Genomic DNA, 19,016 nt, shown 5'->3' on the forward strand with positions numbered 1-19,016 from the left:
TCCCAGTCATGGCACATACCCAGGTTGTGGGCTCAATCCTCAGTGAGGCGCGTGCAGGAGGCAGCCGATCAATGATCCTCTCTCATCATTGATATTTCTATCTCTCCCTCTCCCTTCTTCTCTGAAATCAATAAAAATTTATTTTTAAAAAAGAACAGAAATATATTATCTAGAGGTGAACTGTTATATTTCAAAGTAAATAATAAATATTAAAAAATCTATTTTCCCTTAAAATTACCATTGAAACTAGCAATAAAGATATGCTAACATAATCAAATGATTATTTAAACTAGTTCTGAATCACTTATTTCCTAAGCAACATAAATAGAAGCCAGGCTCTCTCATTTGCGGTGAAATGTTTGTTTGTTACTAATTTTCCTACTCAGTGTTTTTTTTTATACCTAAATGCAAACTGCTGGTTAATGAAGAAAAACATCTGAACTCTTTTTATTATGTTTATTCGTTATAAATACATTCTGAAACCAAATTTAACTTACCATCATTTCAAGTGCATACTGGTTACAACTTAGCAACATCTTTCTCAGGATGTTGTCATTTTATAAAGAAGATGGACTGTTCAGTGGAATGCTTTTATTTTATCAATAAAAGTGAGACTTTTCAATGCCTTTATTATAAATGTACTGCTCGATATGGACTATCATTTTGTATCACATTATTCAATATCAGTTTCAGAAACACTGGGAGCCTCACACACCTATTAGGTTCTCAGAGCCAACTAGCCATGAACAGAGGAAGTAATACAATCGCTTTTGTTAATGGTCTCATGCGACAGGCAGAGGCAGTCAATGTTAGACCTGGTCAAACGCATCTAGCTCTAGGTGAAATCTGAGGGGAGATGCAGCAACAAGAAAGCAGCACCGACTGAGCATGCTCCTATTCAGGCAGAGACAGAAAGGGAGTGGACGTACTGTAGAAGCTGGCCATTACGTAGTTTTGGCAACGATCACCAGTAAACTCATTTGGGCACCTGAGAGAAGAAACAAAAAACAATGGTAGAAAAAACAGAGAAAAAGAGAAGAGGTGAATATATGCTAGAAAGAAGCTCCTTCAGTGTCATTTGACCGAACTTGGTGAGTTCACCCTCAGGAACGGAGTCTTTGTCCTAATCATGGTTTTCAGGCTCTGGCGTTTCCCCCAAAGGGTTAGAAATCTGGACCAAATGCGGTCCTCGTGTTTGTATGACAGGAAGATCCCGGTATTTTAAGTGACTGCTTTCTTTCAAAGGGAGCCACCTAAAATTAAAACATCATCTCGGTTTGCCATTTGATAACTTCACTCAGCATTTGGAAGGACGCTTTTTTGGTTGGCCTGCCCGCCATGGTTGCCAGCATCACTGGACACCCTGGTGGGTCATTCTTTTAAATTGATGACCTTTCGGGCCCAAGTTGTGAGACAGCTGAACAAGGTCAGATTCAATGATTTATGCCCCGAGCGGTGAAACCATAATTCGAACAAAAGGAATCCGTTACAACTGAGCTGTAAAAACACCAAGTGGTAGTGCTTGTTGCTGTAGTTTTGGGGAAAAAAGCAAATTTCAGATTATTTTAACATACTTTCTTGGTTTTGGACTTTCATGGGCACATTCTCAGTACATCTTGCTCCAGTGAATCCAGGTTGGCACCTAGAGGGCAAAAATGTGATAAGCAATAGAACGCTAAGGACATTGAACTTTCAGACTGGCAATTTTCCTCCTACGGAAAACGGAGATTCCTACAAATGACCCGGTGACTGAACAACATAAAGAAAAGAAAAGACAAAAAACATTTAGAAAACCACGTCCCATGAAAACTGTGGGTATATATTCTTGTTGTTATTGAAATGCTTCAGTCTTCATAAGTTAACTGAAATTTAACTAGAGTGAGGTTGAAAAGTTGGATGGGGCTGGCAAGACCCGGGCAGCTAATTCATTTTCCCTTTGGCATCTCCTTAGTTGCCTCTGATCCTTGACTCTTCTTATGTTAATAAGAGTGACCATTTTGTAAGGAATATAAATATCTAATCACTATGTTTACACTTAAAACTAATATAATATTGCATTGCCAGCTGTCATTGAAAATAACTTAAAAACAAGACAAAACACTGGTTTTGGTGAGAGCTTACATGAGAGCCCATAACCTTCAATTATTTAAATCATTCTGAGCTTTTACTTTTATAAACATTCAATTTTGCACTTATTTCATAGGTATTTTTATAAGTTAAGTCATCAAATTGCACTGGAAGTCGAGCACTTTCGCACCCTAATGATTACTGACAAGAGAAACTACATTCCCTGTATTAAATATATATATTACATATTAGGTCTCATTTTTAATGTTGAAAGTGAAAGAGGCCCATTTTTATCAGAACAAATTTCATTTCATTCAACTATTCTAAATACAAATACATTTTTAACACTTAAACATTAACACTTCTACAGTAGTACTTGATGTCATTTTGCTTTTGAGGTAAAACTATTTGGAAATTGTATAAAATTTAAATTTCATTCACTCACATATATTCACTTATCAAAATTCTAGAATTGATATACTATTGTTCTTGTAGTGGAGCTATTGTCCCTAAATATGGAAGTCCTTTACAACTACTCTTTTTGTGTTGTTATTCCAGTAACAAAAGCATTTCAGATTGAATTCATTTTACCCACTATCATGCTCTAATAAGAATGGGCATACCTTAAGCTCTAGTGTTACTAGGGCCATCGAAAGATTCTAAGAAGCAAATATACTTACAGATGCTCAACACCCAAGGCCATGATTATTACTAATAGCTTATATAAACCATAAACATCATGCAAAGCACCTAATGCAATTGAGTACTAACAGCACATACCTCATGATTTACACACAACCCTTTCTTCTCCAGAGTAAATAAGAGTAAACACTATCTTTTGGCATCAAAGAGAAGTGAACAAAACTATTTATTTTTACTAATACAGGGATGATTTAAAAAATTCCCCTTAAAGCCAAATTAAATGCCAAAAAATGTTATCACGTGATTTGGCACATCTGATTCTCCTACTTTATGAAGAATGGCATGAAAGATAAAATACTGGCAGTTCCAAATTTTCAGCCTCACGTGTACCCGTGTAAACTTAAAGTATAAATGATCATTAACAATAATATCAATGAGCTTAACAACAAACACCTTGTATTGATTGATATGGCCCTTTTGAGCTCTTCAAAGTCAATTTTATATAAATTAGTTGGTTATTTTTGGTTAGAATATTTTTGCTTCAGTAAATAGAGGAAGATCTACTCAGAGAAATAAAGAAATAAAAACTATAACCTTTGAGGCTGGGTTACTTCTCATAAAGACATCACTCTACATGCTTCAGTAAGAATGTCTTCATATATATACAAGAATAATGCATGGAAACCTACTTTCCATATAATGTATTTGACATAAATTTTGAAAGTATTTGGGGTTTTTGTGTATTTGTTTCTGAACCAGGACTATAAATCCATATAGACATACCCTGTAATTAAGCAGGTAATTTCAGAACTAAATGTATTCTACAATGATTATTTCATCTTACCTGTTTGCCTTCTTGAAAAAAAAATTAAAATTCTAATATTGTTCACACAATAATCCACTTTTTTCATACAAAGAACTCAGTATAAGATATGTGAATAATGTGTGTTTGTGTGTCTGTGTAGGGGAGAGAAGAGGAGAGAAGAGAGAAGAGAGAGAGAGAGAGAGAGAGAGAGAGAGAGAGAGAGAGAGAGAGAGAGAGAGAACTATAACTATTTGAGGTCAGGAATGCACTTATGAGTCTCTTAAGAGAAGAAATATACATTTATTATCATGTATGCATCTTAGATGACAGTTTTGAGATCAGAGGGCACAGAACAACCAGGTGAAGGGGATAAAAAAAATCTCACCCAATCAATTTTATAAACGGTATGAAATTCTATAATGATGTTTCCCAGGAAACTAGCATTATGGGATGGTGGTTTATCTCTACCATAAGATGATACAGAATATTTGGTACAGTAACACTAGAGCTTAAGGTATGCCCATTCTTCTTGGAATTATCAGCTATGTCTAAGCTAGAACTATCCTTTCACTAATGTTGATCTTCACTCAGATACATTTTCCCAGTGTGAAGCCTTATTATTTTTCAGAGTGTGCTCCATGGACCAAGAGCACCAGCATCTTCTGGTTCTTGTTAGTGGAAATGCAGAATCCCAGGCCCTAGTCCAGAACTACTGAAGAAGAGTTTGTATTTTATCAAGATCCCCGGGAGATTTGCATGTACATTAAAGCGTAAGGTGTCAGTGACCCTGACCTTGGAAGATGAAGACTAAGGCTCGCAGCATCCTGGCACCATCACATCTTGGATGTGAGCAGCCCACTAGGCTTCATTGGGCCTTAGTTTTTCTCAGTGATAAGATTAAAAGATTTAATTAAGCGATTCTCAAAGGTTTCTTTTACCATAACAGTACTGGGAATGGAAGCTCATCCTAGCACGTGGAATCACTGTGCCAAAACCCCTACGTCATTTCTTTTGAATGCATTACCAGTCAGGAAGGACTCAAGGACTTCTAAAAAATCTATTTTGATAGAATAAAGTTTTAAGACAACCATGGAGGTAAGACAAATCTCAAAACCTATTCCCAAGCAATTCAGGCGTTCAGCAACAACAGTCATCGTGTAGTTTTTGTGGATACCAAGAGCTGTTGCCAAATCAAATGGACGGAAGTGGAAACTGATTTTCCGCATAAGCAGACTGCAGACTGCATTGATTGTGTAGAAAAAGTATGTGCAAAAATGAAAACTCATCTGCTCTATACGCCCTGAATCAAGTCTATGGAATTACTTCTAAAAGAACAGGAAGACTGTCTGCCTTCTAACTTATTGCTATATTAGCATTATATGCTAAGCATCCAATCTATCACTTTCCTGGGAGATAAGAATACCTTAAATTTAATCTGATTTTGAACAATATGCTTTGGAATGAGTTTGAGCAAATCCAAGAATTTTATTTCTTAGAAGAACCTGGTTGAATAACAATCAACCCTCTACTGTAGCTTCAAAAATACATATATCATTTGTTCCATTGATTAGATTAGAAGATGGAAAGACATATATATATTTTTTTTTACTTTGGTATTTGCTCATAATGTGATGTGATCTTTTTTCTATATTTGTTCTTTTTTTAAATTTTTTATTAAGTTATTACATATGTGTCCTTTCCCCCACATTTATATTTGTTCTTATTGAGACGAAAATTCACAGACAGTTTGTCTAACATTAAGTATCACTTCTTCCAACTGACCTTGACCTGCAGCTCCCCATCTCCCCACTTCTACACCTGGGTATGGATTCCCTCTCAGGCTCTCAAATGGGACCCTGTCCCCATCTCTTTGACTTCCCTTATCTGTTTATGTTGTGATTATCTTTTTGTAAGGACAGTGACCACATTTTGATAATTTTATCTCTAATGTTTAGCACAGTGCCCAGCTCATAAAGGGCTCTCATAAAATATCTGTTAAACTGAACCTACTATAGGATCAGATTGAAGTGTTCAGTAAAAACTGTATCAAAGAGAATTTCATATAGTCAACTGATTTGCCAACTACAGGTCAATATTGAACTTCTTTTATTTTTTTAGTTTACGACAGATTCTCTTCTATAGACTCCTAAGTAACTCTTTTATAGGGGCTCTCAGCACCCTCCTCACAGACTCCTTCCCCTAAATAGAAATCTTTACCATTGTGTTGAGAATTTGAAAAGACTCTAAAACTCTTTAATGATAAGTCTATTACCTCAAATTTAAACCCTGTTACTGAAATACCAGTTTACTTAGGGTTCAATAAAGTAGTACAATCTAGTAACCACGACTTGGACACAGCATCAGTAAAATAAAAACTGCCCTAATGATAAACTTATTATACTGTGAAAATCCTAAGATAGTTACTATATAATTGACCATAAAGTCATGTATTTTGAAAATCAATTTAGTGTTCATTGTATTTTTTATATTCTAATTGAACAAATTATTTCCCATTTTTTGGTGGGATGCTAAATATATTCAAAGATATTTACAGAACCCCCAATTCCTGGTTATTTAGGGTTTGCTAAATTTATAAACCATTATAAATGTTTTTTTGGATTTTATAAATGTATGGTCAAGTTATAAATCATCCTTAAGTACTCTTTCTCTTTTTTCTTTCCTTCCTTCCTTCCTTCCTTCCTTCCTTCCTTCCTTCCTTCCTTCCTTCCTTCCTCCCTCCCTCCCTCCATTCCCCCCTTCCTTTCTTTCATTAATTTTCATTAGGCCTTCCCTTGATGAGTTAGGAGAAGGCAAACAAGGTCCACTTCTGATATTTCCTTTCTCTTTAGTCATCACGCTACAATGACATATTTGGACAATTTTAAATACCTTGTCTAAAAAGGAAGTGTCCTTTTTGTCTTTTTGCTTTACCTCAGTACTAGTTTGGTTATTACCTTCATATTGTGAAACATCTGAAATGATTTCTTTGGTGTCTATATTTATAAATACCAAGTAGTCGAAATACCAACAACTAGACATTGAAGAATATCAGCGGGGTTAAGTGTTAGATATTCAGACCTTTGTTCTCACTCTGAACAAACTGGAGTTGGCAGTGTGAACACGAGCTCAAAGAGTGCTGGTGTTTGTCTACAGGATTATATTGCAAACACAGACTTTTATCACCCCTTTGCCTGTTCAGCGTTCTGGCTGGACCTCACCCACTCACTGGCTGAGAATCTGTGTTGTAGATTATTCTTTCCCAAATGTACTGTTACTATTAGTCTGCATTTTTCCAAGATGACCTTCATTCTGTTATCTGCCTTTAAGGGAAATTCCTAGAAGTTTGTATATGCTTTTCTAATTTGTGTTTCAGTGTTTTTTATGACATCATCTGCAAAAGACATTTATTTTCTCGAGGGAATGTCTTCTTCAACATCATTTAAAAAAATCAAATATAAAATGTTCCCATAGCATTTCCTTTAGAGCCAACCATATACCTCCCTATCTCCGTCCAGCTAATACATATCATCCCTTTTCTTTTTTATGATGATCTGGAGACTCTCAATTCATGAGATAAAAGGATACACTTGGTGGCCACACTGGACTCATGGGCAAATACTGAGGGGAAAAAATCCAAGTTGCCCTGGCCCTCCAATGTTGTCTTTCAGTGTCTAAGACACAGAATCACAATAATGAGGATGGCAGTGTTTATGGATTAACCCATCCTTGCTTGAACCTTGTGGTGCCCTTCCCAAAGCTCTGTTTGCACAGCTTGTGCTGAAATGCTCATCTGTACACCAAAGCCCTGCCACTGTTTATTCTACATGATGTATCTGTAAGTTTGGGGTCAAACAATTCAATGGGATATGGGATCAATCCACATCCCATACATCTCCACATCGCGCTTGACACAATGACATATTGACTGCTAATGTGTGGTTGGGTCTTCCTCTTCAGAGAATGTCTTTTCCTGTCTCATCAAACAGAACTTTGTAAATTTAGGGCTTTGCCATTTTATCTACTCCACTAGCTGCATTTGTTTGAAGAAACACCTAAATATTCACATTTTACTTATATCACTCAAAATACATTTAAAAAAACTGTGCATTGTATTTTTAAATAGACTATATGCTTCTCAAAGTGAGGGCTGCAGACCCTTTTTTTTTTTTGGTCTCTGCTTCTGACTAGTTGAGGGCCCTCATTATACATTCCCTTAGTTCCCTACATATATTTCACAGCCCTGGACACACCTATAACTACAATGAAATTAATTACTTGAAATGCATTTTTTACTTGCAATAGCCTATAGACTCCATGGAAGCAGAGACCAACATGGTTTGTTCATGACTTCATATTAGGCACCGGCACAGAGCCCTCTTCAGAGAAGGAGCTCAGTAGCTACACATGGCTCTCTGGCTGGTTTTAGAACAAAGAAAGCAAAGCTATTGAGACGACTTAGTCAGTGCACCTGATTTTAGACAAACCTGCACCTAAATTGGTTCCTATAAAAACAAAGGGATTTCCTCCAATCAATTAGCGAGTGAAAGTCGAAATGGGTTAATATATCCCTAGAAGCACACGGCAGGATTTTAGATACATGAGGCACCCAGGAGAAATGGAAGACATGGTCCTCTGAAGAGCTGATGATCTTGACCTAAGACACAAAAGTCCACCTACTCTCTCTGGCAAATGCTTCTGTATCTGTTAACTGTCACAGCGTTTAAAAACAGAAGGGCCATAGGTAAGTGTCCCACTCATTCTGAAGAACGAACTCTTCCAGGGCTGGAGTTAGAGCACAATTAGCAGTCTGCTCTTAAGGACAAGTTCTAACTCAATATATATCTGTTGTGTCTAGTCCACATTTCTCTTTCTACTGCCAAGATAACTGGGCTGCAGGACACAACTATGAATTTGAATCACCATGTCCCTTTCATTATGCTAATCTAGCTGCTAATAAGTATTATACTTCTAATCAATATGATGCCAGGATTTTATGAAACTTTAACCTTAGCTAGTGTTTTTTACTTTCTCTCCCCATTTTACCGAGTCCTCGACTTTCTCTAGCCTGTGCGGAAACCTTCTCTAAACATCTGCTGTGTTTATGGTGTCCCTGTCCTGCTCCAGAACATGCTATGACTCCCTATTAGCTCTCAGTGTCCAAAATCCTCCGCCTGGCCTCTGGGGCTCAGAAACTGGCTCAATGTCTAACTCAGTGTTTTGTTTTACTTCTCAGAATGGAGCTGCTGGATTAGATGCGCATGCCACAAGCTCTCACAGAAACCATTACTGCAACCTCGGTGCCTGTCTGCTATAGAAAAAAGACTCCATAAGTACTGGCCATGTTTATAAAGTCTTCTCCACCTTATTCCAATCGTTTCTTTTCCTTTTTTAAATTCTCTTTACCATAATAATCAGCACAGTGCCACTTGTGATGTATTCACTCTAATTGATTCACTATTTCAGCTACTTAATTTTCCTAAACAGACTAAGTCCTCCGGGAAAGAGACCATGCATAGATGTAGCTGTTCTATAAACAGATGTTAATTAATATTTCATTCATTGAGTTTAATTTAACATTTGTTGTGACCTAAAATCTACATTTATATATTTTTCATAATTGTCTCCTATAACGATACAACATAGGCCATTATATATACTACACAGTTTCATAAAAACTAACTATAAAACATCATAAGCGCATGCATGTTTGAAGGCACCTCCGATCTTCCCAAGGCTTGTTTTTTTGGGGGGTTTTTTTGCATAAAAGAAATATAATGAACAGAGCTTTGCAGGATCTGTCCAATGCAAAGCCATAAAGCTAGCTGGTGGCCTTGCCGAACCAAATAAAAGCTGCTAGTGTTAAGTAAGATGAGGAATTGGGGATTAAATATGATAATACAGTCTGTTAAGGCAGGTATTTATATTTTTCCAATGTCTACAGTGAGAATGTAATACTACCATGTACTTTTTATTATAAGGGGAAAAAAATCATGCTTTTGCCAGAGTTAGAAGTACTTTAGCAGAAATGAATTCATTTAATTTCACTAACTTCCTGGGAAGAAATTTGGAGAACATATTAGCTCTATGTTATGAATTAAGATACTGTCCAGGGACTTGAAGTGAAAGGGCTCACGACTGTTTACCAAAATTGGTAGTAAAAACTCTAGTCCCCTCATGGGGAAGCCGCATCTGTCCATGGGACAACATAATGGGTTTATAAATGTGGTCTGGTATGAAATCATTTCTAGATTTTAAAAAAAATCACATCAGCATATTCCAAAATAGTTCTCTACTAAAACTGTTTGGAAAAACAGACATACAAGAATGAGGTGGTGGGGGAGGGGGGTAGTTGGAGAAAAATTGGGCAATGTCATGGTCAACTGTCTTATTTCTTTGAACCATATGCCTACATAGGGCATCAGAGGGTAAAAGATGAAACATTTCTTTTCTCATCTTCATATAATAGTCACTATTTTTTCCTCGGGATAAATTTTAAATTACTAGAGAGGGAAGAGAAATATAAAAGAGGAAAATGATCACTTAAATTTCCACAGTCCCCAGGGGCAAAGCCAAGTAACCAGCAAACCTCCCCTCAGAGAAGTGTTTAACTGTTTTATGGGGAATCCATTGGGGACACCCTGTGCTAACTGGAGAGACAAAAGGGATTTGCTGTAAAGTCTTCAGCTTTAACGCCCAAGAAGACAACCGTGGATTAGGTGACCAGAGAGACCATTTGGAAACGCTCCTGCCTGTGGTGCTTCTGAGTCATGGCTTCAGGCAGGAGTAAAGCTGATTTTCAATGACGTAGCTCATGCTTCAGCAATGTTTTGCTATAGACAGATGGTCCATATGGAAACTATGAACTGGCTTCACGTTCAAGACTGTGATGAGCCAAAGCAACATTTCCATGTTTTCTGCTTCTAGCCAAGTGGTCTAGTTTACAACATATTATCCTCAGACATGGTATCTTATGTGTCCTGGTTTTCAATTCTGAGTTGTGATTATTTTTAATGCTATAAATTTTTAAAGACACACTTTGATTTAACAAAAAGGCCTGAAATATTTTGGGTGTTAACTATATCCCAATACCTCACTTACGGCGCTGTCTTGCTTTGATGCATCAGCAAACACATGGTCCAAAGAGGGGGAGTGCTTATCAAAATCATAAGCATCAAAAAGTTTCGTCCCCACAAGATCCAGTAATAAGCTTTAACACTTTTCTGAGACCTTCTAATTACAAAAAAATCAAAATCAAATTATGAAGCCAATTTGCTGAGAACTAGCAAATAACATAACCCACTAGACAATGAGTTTGGGGAATACAGGGTGTTCAGTCACGGTTTGCTGCTTTAATAATTACTAGAGAAATAACAAGCATTTGTTTCTGGATTTTTTTTTTCTGGATTGGGCTTAAAATTTATAGGTGAAAAACTATAGGTGAAAAAAAAAATTGCAGTTGTTGGCACAATACCAAAGTGGAACAAACGAACCACACTTCTGTGATTGCATGTTTTGTATAGCACGTGGGAGGGCTGCAGAATCGCTGAAATTAATATGTGGAAAATAGCTGCACTGGCTCCTTAGAGGTATTTGGAAACGATCACATGTACTCACTCAGCTTGTAAATCTTTGCAAAGGCTCTGATGAAAAATGATCATGTTTCTTTATTATAATTAAAATATAGTGGTCTCAGATGTTTTTCTAAAGAAGTAAAAATATGAGACATAGATAATATGAGCACTTTGTTTAAAAAGGAGAAGAACTTAAGAAACTATAATTTAAATGTTTTTCAAGGAGATTTATTAAAATATGATTGGATTGTATGCCTGAGATTAGTACAGAATAACAAGATGTCCCCATATAATAAATAGAACTCATATTTTATAGATTATAATTCTCAGTTTCTGGTATTTTTTATTTTGATCTGAGAAAACCTTAAAGAAAACTATAAAATTTATGCCTCCTGACTCACTATGGTAAGTCCAAGAGTGCCATGCTTATGTTGTATTTACACCAAGTCGTCAGAACCAAAGACTAAAACTGAACCATTTTAATTCTTTGCTCTAGGTATATAGATTTGAATATACTGATCAAAAAGTAAAACTCTAAGATTAATTTTAAAATAATAAACACTGATAGTCATATGAAATAATTCAAACCTGAAATATATTTTTCTACACATTCTTTCATTTTTATCTTGCTTTCAATTTTTGAAAAGACTATTTAACTTTATTTTGGCTTATAATCATTACCTATCTCTATCAAAGAGATGTTTAACAATTGAGGTGATTCCTATTCTTTTATTCACTCCGACAGATGATTTTGACTTTTATAACTTGTCTGAAGGATAAAATCAGCTATACAACCAACACAACTTGTCTTCTCCTAGTACTGCTTCTACTCTTAAAAGAAAAGATTTTGAGGGGAAAAAAGCAGTTCTGGGAAGTACCTGTTCATGAGGTTACATGAGACACTCTGCAGACAGCCCACGTCTAGAACAGCACAGGGAACAGTGAAACATCTCTTACAAACTGACATTTTTGTCCGGTGTTATGATTGTAAAACATGTGTCTTTTGAGATGTACTTTATTACTTACAAACAATGAAGGTTTTTTTTGAACTGGCACATAAATATTTGTATAGTACTTACATGATGTTTGAGATTGGCCTTAATAATTTCATGTGTGCTTTTTTTTTTTGCCATTTTGCTAATTATTCTATTAGCTCTTTAACAACCTTGCTCTTCTTTGTCAACACTTAAGTCACAAGCTAATATTCTGGAGCAGAAGTCAATGTTTATGATGGCATGTTTTTTTCTCATGTAGGACAAGCAGTGCTACTTTATAACAGTAGGACTTCACTATTGGTCATCATTTCAGTGCAAGAGTAAACTTCCCTGTACAACATGTGGCCTAAATATCAAGAGTTTAACTTAAGTGCATGGCACAATAAACACATGCTTTTTAATGAGACCTGTTAATATTACCTACAAGGTTTAAATATTTAATGTACTGATAATATTATTGTTTTAGTCTGCCTATTGAGAGGGAATAACTGTGACTTCTGAATGGTGCATCAAACTCCTTCAGGTGATAGGGCAGAGTGCTATTATAAACATATCTATAAAGAACTGCAGTGCATAAAATAACATTCTGCCCTCTTTACACAATGCTGCTACAACACTAAATCCATTTCCAAACACATGCAGTTTTTTTTTATAATTAGTAAGATCAATCTAAATTCCACTTAAAAAAAATAGTTATGAAACAGTAAGTTACTATCAAGTTACTATAAGAGCTGTTTTTGTAAAAAATCTTCTGTACTTCTGTATCTTTTAGTTATCCTATTCGTTTTGCTGGTGATCACTGGGGTAAAAAACAACATTATCTTTCAGTTTAATTCACACATTGGATGGAGAAGTAGGTACCAATAGTTAGAGGCCTCTATGATATTTGCACATCTCTTCTAGGTAACAATGATAAAAACCATAAAGAAAGCAACTTTATAAACATGAAGGCAAAAAGGAAAAACAATTGCAAAAATAAAACAGCACAATTCTGAATATAACAGAGATGACAAATGGTGTGAACTTTTGAAAACAAATAAAAAGCATTATTCAACAGGATGCAATGAAATTGGAAAAAGAAGCAACAGTACATCATGAGACACAGAGTCATCTGAAAGAAGCAGTTATGGACATAAGCCACAGAGAGGATTTCTTTCCTTACTTGCACAAGTATCTTGAGGGGTTTGAAAGGTCTTTCACCATGAAGCACTCGCCTCCATTCACACAGAAAGTTTTCTCCTTCTCTGCACATTTTACAAGATGGCTTGTTCCGGTGGTAGATGTAGATGTAGCTGGATGGAAGATAAAGAAGGGGAAAGGTTTAGAGCTCTCTTCCCCCTTTCTAGGCACCCTTTAATCTTAAATTTCTTAAGAGGAAGAGGTCAAAGAAGGTACAACAGACTCCACTAAACTTCCAGGCTTAATAAACAACAGCAAAGAAGTTAAATAATTTCTAGGTGTAGTTAAACAGATCTATATATATAAAAGCCTAAGTAACCGTTACAATAGGTCGACTGGTTGCTATGACATGCACTGACTGCCAGGGGGAAGATGCTCAATGCAGGAGCTGCCCCCTGGTGGTCAGTGCACTCCCACAGCCAACCTCCCGCGGCCAGCCAACCTCCTGCAGTCCCTCCCCCGAGACTGGAAGAGACGGCCCAATTGGCCCGATAGCCGAGGGAGCCCACCTGTACACGAATTTGTGCACTGGGCCTCTAGTACAATTATGAAAAGGTAACTATTATTAGTTAATTTAATTACAGTAATAGGAAAAGGGCTCAAGATTTTTTATAACCAGTAGTTTATCTTCTAAGGAAGTTGAAAAAGAGCAGATCTATTGTCTTTAAGTAAAATGCATTTTCCAGGAAGGCTCAAAGATAATGATATAAAGTCATGTCAGTGCAACTCAATTTAGATCTCAATTTTAAATGGCAACTAATTGATAAAATTATTTATTTTAAAAATTATGTTTTATATGCATTTTGACCATATTTTTTAGATATAATATATAGCAAAAAAAAATACAAGGTGGCTTATTTGTTCCTTATGAAAATTTATATATTAACTGAATATATATATATATTATATAGGTTGGGGGGCATTATTTTCAAAATTTCCACTCTATTCTAATTTCTCATCAGAATATTTTTTGAAATGTCCAACTGCCATCATACTTTGGAGGAAATAGAAAGACAGTCTAATATTGCTAAATATGTAGACTAAGCACAATAATATTCACCCATTTTGAATCATGAGTAGAAATTAGTCTTAATTATGGTTTTTAATATCTTCATGTAATAAGGTTGATATTTACTTATCAAATTTCACAGTGATGCATCTACAGTTAGGTGCATGGATTAAATGAAGCCAAAGTTCTCAGTCCTGACACTCAAAGGGCATTTAGTATCAGAACATCTCCTCACATCACTGGGAACACACAGGCAATATTCAGTCTCAACTCAAAGCATCCTACTGTACATAATGTGTACCAGGACAGAAAACGAAACCACTATGTCCAGCCTATGAAGATTCCATTTACTCTCAGAAAGAAAAAAAAGGCCACCTGTAGACAAAATGTTTTTCTTGTCTACCGATCATTCTTTGTGATTTTTAATCCTTGTCGTCCTTATCCTTATTTTGATATCTGCATATGGTATTCAGATGACTGTTTACTTTTATCTAACCTGTTGTGTATTACTGTCCCATTTTCTTTTGCCTTTCTTTTGCATTTCCTTCACAAGCCCACATTTTGTTTTGACTTTTAACGCAGCTTCTCCTCTAACTCTGCTTGATTTTTACTCTACCTGATAGAACACTGATTAATCAGCCTCTGAATCACTCAGGACGTTTCCTACCCCTTACTCTCCCATTTTAAAATTAGGCCTGGTTTGGGGCCATCTCGCTGTTCTCAGCATGGCTTTTGGGGGTAACAGCAAGGACAGCAGAAATCACTTGTACTTTGCAGATAGATCTGGCCCAAATCCCACCTTCTACTAGTTTTGTGTCCTTGAGCAAGTCATTTAACCACCCAGGTGCTCAATTTTCTCATTTAGAAAACAGGGGCAACGGCTCTCTTACCGAATATTTGTAGAGATTATAAATAATCTAGGTAAAGAAACTGGCACAAAACTGGCACTCAAAGAATAATAGCAGGTATAATACTGGGCAAGTAGATTATTTCATGAATCAAATAAAAGCTTGATAATGAAAATTTGGGGATTTCAAAGATGCATGTTCTTTTGAGTTATTAGTATGGATAATTAAAAATGGTTCATTTTTTGTATTATTATTGAAATGAAAAGTTCTTCTCAAAATGCATTTCAAGGTATCCTTCATGGGTCTACAAGCCAAACAAAAGGCACCAGGAAGCGTGAGGAGAAAGGTGATCTTAATCTTCCCTTATCAGCTATATTTTATCATCTTTATCAGGATGAGGGAATGTCATTGGCAACATTTGGTCTGTAAAATTCAACATGTCTATACATCACATAACATAATTTAACATAATATTATATTTGAATGCCAAAAATTGCTTACTTAGGTGCTGTGTGTTAATATTTTCATTCATGGCAATTGCTTTTTAAAAAATATTAGGAGGAAGTTTGCCTTCAGTGTTAAAGGTTTTGTGCTTAAGACTTTCAACTGCTGACAGGATTGCATGGGATGACAAATTGGGCAGGGTATCCTTGCTGCCCCAGGTGACAGTGCAGAAGGGACCACCTGCCCTGTGCTGTCACCACTCACGTCCCTGCAGAGGAACTCAGAGCCTCAAGTGGCCCCCAGCGGTCTGAATCCCTGACAGGTTCTACCGATTACCCCTCACCCACACTGCACAGCAAACACTGTATCAGGCTCTTTCAGAACAAATCCTGAGGCTTTTGCTAAAAATAACAAAACCAACATCCCCCCCAAAGCAGACACTCCATATAAGTTGTAAGCTAACAATAAAGGTTAGCAGTGATACAAGCAAGAGACAGATGCACCATACCTCTTCCTTGGACTTTCTGATCTTGTGTTATCATATAGGCAAGATAAATAAACATGTGCTAATACTAGAAATAATTCCTATTTCTTTTAGTCTTTTAGAAATATTTCCCCTTGAAATGATTATCCTTTTAATGCTATTCTGCAGCTCCAAGTTATGACACATTCATCTGAACAGTTCATAGATCATTAGTTGAAACTAGCAGTGGGCTATCCGATAGTAAAATAATTCCTGAAGACAATGAAGTAGCAACTAACTCATAAGGTCACACACTATCGTACTTGGCCCTTTAATCGGTTAATAGCAGTGAGAACAAAAATGATCATGGAATTGTAAAGCATCAGAGAACTCCCAGATGATGCAAAGGGTGAACTGACTGGGTACAGCTGTTCTGAACCAACAGACTAACACAGGGGTACGTTGTAATTGTCAGAAGAGCCTGGATGGGGATGGTGATATGTACTCCCTTCACATTTTTGCCAGTTTATTTTATTTTTTTAATTCTCCTTAGTTGAATTAAGTGGACACTCAGTCCTAAGCAGATCTATTAATTTTGCAGTGATATTTTTTCTCTTTGACTTACAAACGCTGTATTGCAAAGTCAGACCATTTGGTAATTCTGCCAGAAATTAATGAAACAGACAAAGCAGCCCCTTAAACCAAGCTGTGGCAGCCCCATTCTTCCTGGGAGCTTCCGGAGGAATTTATTAGAGGTGAAGCTAAAGGTTTTGCAGATAGAATGTATCTCAATATATAAAAGAAGACCCTCATAGCCGTCCCTTGAAGGAAGTGAAGTAGATCTCTCTTATTCAGTCCTTAATAAACCCTGCCTCCCCCGCTGTGTGAGTAGCTTGTCCTAATTTGGGAGTCTGCCATCTTCTAGTAAGTGTTAAGTCAGTGGTTCTCAACCTGTGGGTCGCGACCCCTTTGGGGATCGAATGACCCTTACACAGGGGTTGCCTAAGACCATCGGAAAACACATATGTAATTACATATTGTTTTTGTGATTAGTCACTATGCTTTAATTATGTTTAATTTGTAACAATGAAATTGGGGGTCACCACAACATGAGGAACTGTATTAAAGGGTCGCGGCATTAGGAAGGTTGAGAACCACTGTGCTAAGTGAACAGCAATGAGGAGCAGTGCAAAATAAAACTTCACTCCTTTTATGTTTGCCATGAACACACTTTCCTTAGATGTTTGCAACTACATTATAAGGAAGAAAGTATAAATAATGGTAAAGCAGTAACTTGTTACCAGAGAATGCACTTTGGGGTGTTTCACTCTTGACGTGGTCTCTCTTGGCAATTTAGATCAGGACTAAGATTTTGGAGACTAAGATCACCATTTCCAGACTCTCCAAATCCCATACTCCACATACTGACTGACTCCCTCCCTTCCTTCCTCCCTCCCTCTCTCTCCTTCCCATCTTGCTTCCTTTCTTCCTCCTCTCTCCTTACCTTCTTTCCACTAATCTTTAATAATTGACTATTATGTGCAAGGCATAATGATAACAACTAGAGTTACTGAGGTTAAAAATTGTAAGACTGAACAATTCTCCCTAAAAGGAGACCTTTATAGATAAAATGTAGTGACCTAAACACTGGTGTTAGTTAAGGCTCTATTTCACCAGTTATTGTTTGTGTGACTCCTGTCCAACTAACCTGCCTCAGTAATCTCGGTGTAAAACTGAGATATCTCGGGGTGGCTGTGAAGTGTGAGAAAAGTCTTCAGCTGCAATGCTGCACACAAATATGTCTTACTGTTACTGTTACTAATGGTTGAATAGGGATCAAAGAGAAGCTAAAACATTTCTGCACAGGCTCTGAAATTCTATATAATCAAGTATCAAGTGTTGTTTTTTAGTGAATTATTATTTTGTGAAATATGAAGAGAGATGGTCTAATTTGGAAGGGTAACCACTGCATGATTGTAAGCAGAAAGTATCAGTAATCTACTCAATTTAAACTTTATCACAACTGCTTGTCACTAAAACTGCCTATAAAAATAAATGGAAGAACAATTCATGTTAAAAGAAAAGGAAAACCTAACATCTTAAATGTGCAATTATTTTCAACTTTCAAAATCCACATAATTCTTTAATATTTCTGACTGAACTTGCCAGTTATAGGAATTAAGTTCACTCCCAATATTGTGTCATTTCAACAGTTTAAAACCTATAAAATATTAAAAAATACTGTGACATCCATAGTATAACTTAACATTGGGGAAATTATCTTTGACTGCATACTTTTAAAAATATATGGACTATTGTAACTGTATGACTAACCTGGTGATAAAAGCAGTTATTAAAAGTCTGCCTTTTAAAAATATCCTATATAATAAAAGCCTATTATGCTAAGTGTCTGGTGGTCCAGTCGGCCATTCAACCAATCAAAGCATAATATGCTAAGGCTATGCTAAGGCTGCTCAACCGCTCGCTTTGACGTGCACTGACCACCAGGGGGCAGAGCTCTGACTGGTAGGTTAGTGTACTGCTGTGACTGTGCGAGACAGGCTGGACAAGCCCTGGAGCCCTCCTTCAGTCCCTTCCCAGCTGGCCAACCTCTCGTGTCCCTCCCCGTCCCATTCGTGCACTGGTGGGGTCCCTTGGCCTGGCCTGTGCCCTCTCGAAATTTGGGACCCCTTGGGCGATGTCGGAGAGCCCGTTTCAGCCTGATCACACAGGCCAGGCCCCCACCAGACCTCTCTCTATATATATATATGGACTAAAAATTAGGAGTTAATTAAGTATTCTCTGTTCTATTGCTAAATATCTTCCCACAAAATCACACAATATTTCCCGTAGAAGGCTAGGCTTTTGCTGCTCAAGGCAGGCTAAAAAAATAATGCTGGAAAGGAAGGCTTACTCTCTTGGTTGTTTTAAGTGGTGTTTTCCTTATCAGTGAAGTAGACAGCAGCAACAGACCAGGGCCATTACACAAATGC

The 19,016-nt window shown here is 36.8% G+C and overlaps 1 protein-coding gene across 22 annotated transcripts in view; it reads right to left on the reverse strand.

The window, feature by feature from the left end:
- Positions 1-19,016, reverse strand: part of NRG1 (neuregulin 1) — a 200,690-nt gene that overhangs the window by 23,330 nt on the left and 158,344 nt on the right. For 13 of the 22 annotated variants that reach the window (XM_059685453.1, XM_059685452.1, XM_059685454.1 and 10 more), the window contains 2 exons: positions 13,243-13,372; positions 930-988 (listed from right to left, as the gene is read on the reverse strand). In XM_059685453.1, coding sequence (XP_059541436.1) covers positions 930-988; positions 13,243-13,372 — 189 coding nt within the window. Of the gene's footprint in view, positions 1-442; positions 989-1,574; positions 1,643-13,238; positions 13,373-19,016 lie in introns of those variants that run through there. The other 9 variants (XM_059685450.1, XM_059685446.1, XM_059685460.1 and 6 more) reach the window with 5 other exon arrangements.

This window comes from Myotis daubentonii, chromosome 2, assembly GCF_963259705.1.
Source record: "Myotis daubentonii chromosome 2, mMyoDau2.1, whole genome shotgun sequence".
Lineage (NCBI taxonomy): Eukaryota > Metazoa > Chordata > Mammalia > Chiroptera > Vespertilionidae > Myotis > Myotis daubentonii.